This window comes from Entelurus aequoreus, linkage group LG27, assembly GCF_033978785.1.
Source record: "Entelurus aequoreus isolate RoL-2023_Sb linkage group LG27, RoL_Eaeq_v1.1, whole genome shotgun sequence".
Classification (NCBI taxonomy): domain Eukaryota; kingdom Metazoa; phylum Chordata; class Actinopteri; order Syngnathiformes; family Syngnathidae; genus Entelurus; species Entelurus aequoreus.
The window spans coordinates 31793666-31803090 of NC_084757.1; the positions used below are offsets into that span (position 1 = coordinate 31793666).

The following is a 9425-nucleotide window of genomic DNA, read 5'->3' on the forward strand; positions in this document are numbered from 1 at the left end:
ATATTGGCAACGACAGTGAAACCTGGAGAGGCGTGATTGGTAAGAATGGCCGCCCGGATCTGAACCCGAGTGGTGTGTTGTTATTGGACTTTTGTGCCCGTCACGGATTGTCCATAACGAACACCATGTTAAAGCATAAGGGTGTCCATATGTGCACTTGGCACCAGGACACCCTGGGCCGCAGTTCCATGATCGACTTTGTAGTTGTGTCATCGGATTTGCGGCCTCATGTTTTGGACACTCGGGTGAAGAGAGGGGCGGAGCTTTCTACCGATCACCAACTGGTGGTGAGTTGGCTGCGATGGTGGGGGAGGATGCCGGACAGACCTGGCAGGCCCAAACGCATTGTGAGGGTTTGCTGGGAACGTCTGGCAGAGTCTCCTGTCAGAGAGAGTTTCAATTCCCACCTCCGGAAGAACTTTGAACATGTCGCGAGGGAGGTGCTGGACATTGAGTCCGAGTGGACCATGTTCCGCACCTCTATTGTCGAGGCGGCTGATTGGAGCTGTGGCCGCAAAGTAGTTGGTACCTGTCGTGGCGGTAATCCTAGAACCCGTTGGTGGACACCGGCGGTGAGGGATGCCGTCAAGCTGAAGAAGGAGTCCTATCGGGTTCTTTTGGCTCATAGGACTCCTGAGGCAGCGGACAGGTACCGACAGGCCAAGCGGTGTGCGGCTTCAGCGGTCGCGGAGGCAAAAACTCGGACATGGGAGGAGTTCGGGGAAGCCATGGAAAACGACTTCCGGACGTCTTCGAAGCGATTCTGGACCACCATCCGCCGCCTCAGGAAGGGGAAGCAGTGCACTATCAACACCGTGTATAGTGAGGATGGTGTTCTGCTGACCTCGACTGCGGATGTTGTGGATCGGTGGAGGGAATACTTCGAAGACCTCCTCAATACCACCAACACGTCTTCCTATGAGGAAGCAGTGCCTGGGGAATCTGTGGTGGGCTCTCCTATTTCTGGGGCTGAGGTTGCTGAGGTAGTTAAAAAGCTCCTCGGTGGCAGGGCCCCGGGGGTGGATGAGATCCGCCTGGAGTTCCTTAAGGCTCTGGATGCTGTGGGGCTGTCTTGGTTGACAAGACTCTGCAGCATCGCGTGGACATCGGGGGCGGTACCTCTGGATTGGCAGACCGGGGTGGTGGTTCCTCTCTTTAAAAAGGGGAACCGGAGGGTGTGTTCTAACTATCGGGGGATCACACTCCTCAGCCTTCCCGGTAAGGTCTATTCAGGTGTACTGGAGAGGAGGCTACGCCGGATAGTCGAACCTCGGATTCAGGAGGAACAGTGTGGTTTTCGTCCTGGTCGTGGAACTGTGGACCAGCTCTATACTCTCGGCAGGGTCCTTGAGGGTGCATGGGAGTTTGCCCAACCAGTCTACATGTGCTTTGTGGACTTGGAAAAGGCATTCGACCGTGTCCCTCGGGAAGTCCTGTGGGGAGTGCTCAGAGAGTATGGGGTATCGGACTGTCTGATTGTGGCGGTCCGCTCCCTGTATGATCAGTGTCAGAGCTTGGTCCGCATTGCCGGCAGTAAGTCGGACACGTTTCCAGTGAGGGTTGGACTCCGCCAAGGCTGCCCTTTGTCACCGATTCTGTTCATAACTTTTATGGACAGAATTTCTAGGCGCAGTCAAGGCGTTGAGGGGATCCGGTTTGGTGGCTGCGGGATTAGGTCTCTGCTTTTTGCAGATGATGTGGTCCTGATGGCTTCATCTGGCCAGGATCTTCAGCTCTCACTGGATCGGTTCGCAGCTGAGTGTGAAGCGACTGGGATGAGAATCAGCACCTCCAAGTCCGAGTCCATGGTTCTCGCCCGGAAAAGGGTGGAGTGCCATCTCCGGGTTGGGGAGGAGATCTTGCCCCAAGTGGAGGAGTTCAAGTACCTCGGAGTCTTGTTCACGAGTGAGGGAAGAGTGGTTCGTGAGATCGACAGGCGGATCGGTGCGGCGTCTTCAGTAATGCGGGCGCTGTATCGGTCCGTTGTGGTGAAGAAGGAGCTGAGCCGCAAGGCAAAGCTCTCAATTTACCGGTCGATCTACGTTCCCATCCTCACCTATGGTCATGAGCTTTGGGTTATGACCGAAAGGACAAGATCACGGGTACAAGCGGCCGAAATGAGTTTCCTCCGCCGGGTGGCGGGTCTCTCCCTTAGAGATAGGGTGAGAAGCTCTGTCATCCGGGAGGAGCTCAAAGTAAAGCCACTGCTCCTCCACATCGAGAGGAGCCAGATGAGGTGGTTCGGGCATCTGGTCAGGATGCCACCCGAACACCTCCCTAGGGAGGTGTTTAGGGCACGTCCGACCGGTAGGAGGCCACGTGGAAGACCCAGGACACGTTGGGAAGACTATGTCTCCCGGCAGGCCTGGGAACGCCTCGGGATCCCCCGGGAAGAGCTAGACGAAGTGGCTGGGGAGAGGGAAGTCTGGGCTTCCCTGCTTAGGCTGCTGCCCCCGCGACCCGACCTCGGATAAGCGGAAGAAGATGGATGGATGGATGGATGGAACATTGAATCAATTGTTATAAGTGTGGATGCTGAAAAGGCCTGGGTTTCAGCAGTTTGTTTTGTTTTCTGCATAGTTCCCTGTTGCTCTCGGTTTTTGTTTGTTTATCAACAAATATCCCTTTTTTAACTGCACGGTTCCACCTCGTTCATCTGCATCTTAAACATCACTAAAGAATTTTATGTAGCATTCCCAATTTCCAATTTTCGGTGAACTCTTGTGAAATTTCCACTGTCATGCTACTCTTTATAGTTAATTATTAGTAAATTAAGAAAATATTTACTGAGTCCTGCTGTTGGTTCACTTTTTGTGGAGTCATTTTGCTACCAGTTAAGGAAATAATTTGTTCTTAAATATATATAATCCTCCATATTGGCAGCCGTAGTGATTCATTTATTCAGCAGAGCATTAAAACTTGGCTCTGACAAAAAAGTAAACACAAATGCTCTCTTCCTCGCTGATAAAACATGATAGCAAAATGCATCTGCTAGCTCACGATCGCCCCCATTTCTCACAGTGTGGCGAGTTGGAGTACTACAAGAGGCACTCTAATACAGTGCTTAAGTCTGTATTTTTAGTCTTATTAACAAGGAATAATGAAGTCACACTTATATTAAAACATTAATGCTAAGGTTTTGTCCATAGTGGACCGGTAACGTCTGATGATGGTGATGATGATGATGAAGATGTATATGTGCAAGTAAACAATTGGATCCACAAGGACAACAACCCTTTCCACAGACTTTACACATCAGAAACACAAATCTTAGAAGCCTACAACAATATATTTGAAGAAGACTTTAGGATTAAAAGTGAAATGTATGGTGAAATAAGTACAAATGCAGCAATAAAAACCACCAACTCCACTCACGATGGCTCTAAAGTTCAGTGATGTGTTGCTAACTTCAGCATTTTTCTTCTTCGGTTGATGTTTTGCAGTAGTTAACATTCATGATGTAACAATGCTACTAATCTAGTCCAAATTTTGTTAACAATTTTATTATTTCATACTTTTAATTATATTCGGGGGGCGGTATGGCGTAGTGGGTAGAGCAACCGTGCCAGAAACCTGAGGGTTGCAGGTTCGCTCCCCGCCTCTTACCATCCAAAATCGCTGCCGTTGTGTCCTTGGGCAGGACACTTCACCCTTGCCCCCGGTGCCGCTCACACCGGAGAATGAATGATGAATGAATGAGTTGTAAATATGAATGATGGGTTCTCACTTCTCTGTGAAGCGCTTTGAGTGTCTAGAAAAGCGCTATATAAATCTAATCCATTATTATTATTATTATTATAATAACATCAATAAAATGCAATTTGGAAACGTGTGAAAAAAACAAATGAAAATATCAATGAGAAAATATAATAAAATATAATAAAATAGTAGCTACATATATATTATTCAATAACTGCACACAACTTAAAAAGTAATTACAGGACAACATATAACGATAGATAATGAAAATCACTACATACAACATAAAATATACATTCATATTAAACATGCTGTGTTTTTAAAGTACATTTAGCACAATCACTGTTTAAGTGTTTTTAAATCCCTGCAGCTTCCATGGCTGTTACACACTTGTGTTGACTGACCTGCTGCTTAAACCTGAATATTTTATCACACACAGTGCAACTAAATGGTTTCTCTCCAGTGTGTGTTCTCATGTGTGCGGTCATGTTGTTCTTTCTGTAGAAACTCTTCTTACAAACAGAGCAAGTAAAAGGTTTCTCACCTGTGTGTGTTCTCATGTGTCTAATCATGTCATTCTTGCTGTTGAATCTTTTACCACAAGTTGAGCAAGTAAAAGGTTTCTCACCAGTGTGTGTTCTCATGTGTGTGGTCATGGCATGCTTTTGGGAGAAACTCTTCTTACAAACAGAGCAAGTAAAAGGTTTTTCTCCAGTATGTATTCTCATGTGTACTGTAACATTACTCTTCTGTCTAAATGATTTTCCACATTCAGAGCAGTCAAAGTGTTTGTTGTTAGTGTGATGTGTCGTATCACCTTTAGAGTCATGTTTACTCTCCAAAGGTTTTTGGATGTGGTCACTGTGATCAGAAGAGTCTGACATCATGTCGTCCATGTCTGACAATGGAGCAAAGATGCTGTCTGGTTGTGAGTTTATATCTTCACAATGCTCTCCATCAGCTTCTGTGATGTGTTGAGTTACAAGCTCCGCCCCTCTGTTCTCCTCACTTTGACTGTGATGAAGCTGTAAGGACTGAGCTTCATCTTCATCATGAAGCTGCTCCCAGGGCTGCTCCTCTTTAATGTGGGAGGGGGCCTGTAGCTCCTTCTGTCCCACACTGGTGTGCCACTCCTCTTCATGACTCCCCGCTGACACCTGCTGGACGTCTGCAGAACATAGAACACAAATGAGGCGTTACTGTATTTTAGTTTGCAGCTCTTATGCCAACGATCCACATTATGTGAGGTTGGCCTAATCAAATAAATGCATACAAACTATAATATCTACATCATTTATAGCTCTTATTAGACATCTTACTGGAAGTCTTTGATGGTTGTGGACTTTTATTAACCAACAACAGGACAAACATGAAATATGGTGATGATTGAATAATAGTTAGTTAGTTAAATGGATATGCAGTCACGGGTGGCAGCTGTCGGGTCCTAGTCATTGTTTGTTTACATGGACGCGTCCTCGCAAGACACAAAGTTGAATGATAAAATCCAACCTTACCCGAACAAAAACCATGCATGATTTATCCGTGAGAGTCTTGATACTATTTTACTTGACCCAGCCACACACAAATAAATTGTAGCCATTCATGCCTTTTTAAGCTTTCATCTCCTTTGTCGTGTAGAATGACGTCTGGAACTCAAGATAGTTCCACATGTCTTGGAACGCGACCGACGGATAATCCTTGATATTACTCAACAAATCTTTAGGGATCTATTCCGTTTCATAGTTAGATTTTTTCTCGTATCTGCTTTTCGCAGGAAGATCTAGGCCAGGGGTGTCAAACTAATTTTACATGGGGGGCCACATGGAGAAAAATCTACTCCCAAGTGGGCCGGACTGGTAAAATAACGGCAAGATAACTTGAAAATAAAGACAACTGCAGATTGTTTTCTTTGTTTAAAAATAGAACAAACACATTCTGAAATTGTACAAATAATTAATGTTTTTCTTACACACACATTGTCACGTTCTGGATGCATGGTTCTACGGGATTTTTGTTCTCCCAAGATGCAAAGGACGAAAACCGGACAGGACTTGCAGGTAAAGACATGATTTAATTATCCAATAACACAAAACTGGTACAAAACAGAAAACAACCCGACAGGACGAGGTGCCGAGCGCACCGGAAGCTAAGGCTAACACTTAGCACAGATAGTAACTACTAGCAGGAGTTAGGAAACGAGAACAAACCTACGTGGCAGTCGCGGGATGCAAAACAAAGAAGCCAGAACGACTGACTGAGAAGGCAGGCTTTAAATAATAATGTCAATGATGACCAACAGGTGCGTGTCGGGAACCCCAGCGGCAGGTGAACGTAATTAGTTACTATGGTAACCAAACTCAGAGGTGCTTAAACAGATACTAAGAAGGAGTCCAAGACTAGCAGAAAAACACAAATGACTAGAAAACAAACATAAATATGATCCGGGCAGCGGATCATAACACACATGTTGCAGTTAATAGTATCCTATCTTTATTTGTGTTTTTTACACTTTCAGAATCAATTATGTGATAATGTTCATCATTCAACTCATTGGTGTTAAAGGCCTACTGAAATGAAATGTTCTTATTTTAAACGGGGATAGCAGATCCATTCTATGTGTCATACTTGATCATTTCGCGATATTGCCGTATTTTTTCTGAAAGGATTTACTGTAGTAGAGAACATCGACGATAAAGTTCGCAACTTTTGGTCGCTGATAAAATAAGCCTTGCCTGTACCGGAAGTAGCGTGACGTCACAGGTTGAAAGGCTCCTCACATTTCCCCATTGTTTACACCAGCAGCGAGAGAGATTCGGACCAAGAAAGCGACGATTACCCCATTAATTTGAGCCAGGATGAAAGATTCGTGGATGAGGAACGTGAGAGTGAAGGACTAGAGTGCAGTGCAGGACGTATCTTTTTTCGCTCTGACCGTAACTTAGGTACAAGCTGGCTCATTGGATTCCACACTTTCTCCTTTTTATATATTGTGGATCACAGATTTGTATTTTTGGCGAAGCCAAGCAATGCTGTTGCTAACGACGCCATTGAAGCTAACTTAGCTACGGGACCTCGACAGAGCTATGCTAAAAACATTAGCTCTCCACCTACGCCAGCCCTCATCTGCTCATCAACACCCGTGCTCACCTGCGTTCCAGCGATCGACGGCGCGACGAAAGACTTCACCCGATCATCGATGCGGTCGGCGGCTAGCGTCGGATAGCGCGTCTGCTATCCAACTCAAAGTCCTCCTGGTTGTGTTGCTGCAGCCAGCCGCTAATACACCGATCCCACCTACAGCTTTGTCATGTGTTGCAATGTTAAGATTTCATCATTGATATATAAACTATCAAACTGCGTGGTCGGTAGTAGTGGCTTTTAGTAGGCCTTTAATTTTCAATCTATCAAGATAAAAAAATAATATCAAAAAAATTACAGCATGTTATTTATGTAGTGTGCTCATTTTGCCCGACTGGTGCACTAACATCATGTGTTTTTTTACATATGTAGCATCATCTACAAAGATACAAATAATTGCTATTGTGACATCTAGAGGACACATTTAGAACAGCAGTTTCTTTCATTCAAAAATGTTGACTCATTTGTGTACTTAGCAAACTCATCCCGCGGGCCGGATAAAACCTGTTGGAGGGCCTGATCCGGCCCGTGGACCGTATGTTTGACACCCCTGATCTAGGCCCTTTGTGTACTCAGAGAGTTCGCGCACAGGTTGCTGCACAACAGCCATCTTGGCTTGGTTGACCACCACATTTTTCACTTCCCCGGAAGAAGTCACGTGACTGAATACAAATATATATTATTGAAGAGTTTCAAACAGGAGGGAACAAATCTGAGTATGTAACTGAGTTAAAATAGAAACTTCTTCCCTCATGTCATGTTTAAAATACACAAAATATAATTTTTCATTTTAAACAAAGCTCCAGATATACACATCAAAGCCATTCATACATTTATAACCTTGCAACTTGTTTCTATATCTAAATTCATGCAGAGGCTTTCAACACAATGATTTTTATGTCAAATAGAAACTAGATAAATCACTCATTTTAAAAAGGTGTCATCTCCCAATTGTTCTGGACTGAAGTTTTCTTTTCTGACTGTTATAAAACACAAACAAATCTAAAAGAAACAATCTTGTTTCTACAGGATAATCATCATGAAGACAATGTCAAATAAACAAACCTGCTCTGTGTAGCACAACTTGAGGTTTGAAAACAGCATCCAGTAGTTCTTGTAGACGTTTGTTCTCCTCCTTTGTCCTAGAAAGTTCCTCCTCGTACTCTGCTATGGTTCTTTCCAACACTCCAAATATTTCTTCAGCAGTAACATTTAGTCGCTCCTCCATCAACTTTCTCACCTTTTGGAATTCGCACATTTTTTCCAGCGTGTTGCTAACTTCCGGCTTTATGTCTTGGCTCATGTTTTAAATGTAAGACGCGGAATGAAAAGCTGATTTTAAAAGTAAGTAAGTAAGTAATTAGTTGGAGTGCAAAAAGAGATGAGATGAAGACGTTGTTACCATTTGCTGCCAACACCGAGTGATGGGTCGTTCGCGAACGATCCGGCTTTAAAAGATCCTGCTCTTTGAAGTAGCAGCTCTTTGATATCAAAGAACCTTTGACTAATTCTTCCTTTAGTTTAACGGCAGCTTGCAGCAATGACATGAAAGGTGCATACTGCCATCTACTGCACAGGAGTATGTCACATGGGCTATAGTCATGTACTTACACTGTAAAAACTAATACTGTATGAAATTAAAAGCAATGCCTTGTCCTTACTTCATTTTTGTGGAATTGTAACTCTATCAAAACAAATGCCAGTAATTTTGGGCTTATTTTTGTATTTAAATCACTCTTTCTGAGCTGCCCTAATTTAGAGAAATACCATTTTTATCACATTTAAATGTTGTCTCTAAATATTATATCTAAATGTTGAATCTAAACATAAATCTTAAATGTTAATCTATATGTTAAATCTAAACCTAAATCTTAAAACTAAACCTAAATCTTGAATCTAAATTTAAATGTGAGTGCTAAACATTAAATCTAAACCTATATATTAAATCTAAATGTTAATCTAAACCTATGTCTTCTAAATCTAAATCTAGATGTGAGCGCCAAATGTTAAAACTAAACCTAAATCTTAAATTCAAACCTACATGTTAAATCTAAATGTATATCTAAATGTGAGTGCTAAATCTTCAATATAAATTTAAATCTTAAATCTAAATCTATATCTAAATGTGAATGCTAAATATTCAATCTAAATCTTAATTTCAAATCTAAATCTTGAATCTAAATCTATATCTAAATGTGAGTGCTAAATTTTCAATGTAAATCTATATTTAAATGTGAGCGCTAAATGTTTAATGGAATCTAGACCTACGTGATTTCAAGGGAATATTTCGAAAAAATTTTCATTACATTTATCGAAAATGTATCCCTTTGAAAGTATGACATTAGTGGTCATGTAGATTGTGTCTGTACGACTGCCCCAACAAGAAGCACTTACTGTTTCTGAACAACAAGTCAATGCTCAGGTTGGGTCAATGAAACAGACGTGAACTGTAGGTTATTTTCTTGACGAGGTACTCAAAAACACTACCCCAACAAAAAGCACTTACTGCAGTAAAAATCAGGTCAGCACTTTTGTTTGGGAAGTATTGGTGAACAATTCAGAGCATTAAACACAAGGGCAAATGTTTT

The 9425-nt window shown here is 42.8% G+C and overlaps 1 protein-coding gene across 1 annotated transcript; it reads right to left on the bottom strand.

Moving 5' to 3' along the window:
• Positions 1–3262: 3262 nt before the first annotated feature.
• Positions 3263–8312, bottom strand: LOC133644694 (zinc finger protein OZF-like). Its single transcript, XM_062039389.1, has 2 exons — positions 7903–8312; positions 3263–4867 (listed from the first exon to the last, which is right to left on the bottom strand). The coding sequence occupies exons 1-2, from the start codon at positions 8138–8140 to the stop codon at positions 4056–4058; spliced, it is 1050 nt and encodes a 349-aa protein (XP_061895373.1). The 5' UTR covers positions 8141–8312; the 3' UTR covers positions 3263–4055.
• Positions 8313–9425: the final 1113 nt, after the last annotated feature.

Bases quoted from the DNA above. Each gene is read 5' to 3' on its own strand.
- LOC133644694 (XM_062039389.1), bottom strand. From the start codon at position 8,140: ATGAGCCAAGACATAAAGCCGGAAGTTAGCAACACGCTGGAAAAAATG. The intron at 4,868-7,902 runs GTTTGTTTATTT...TATGTTCTGCAG, and splicing joins AGTTGTGCTACACAGAGCAG to ACGTCCAGCAGGTGTCAGCG.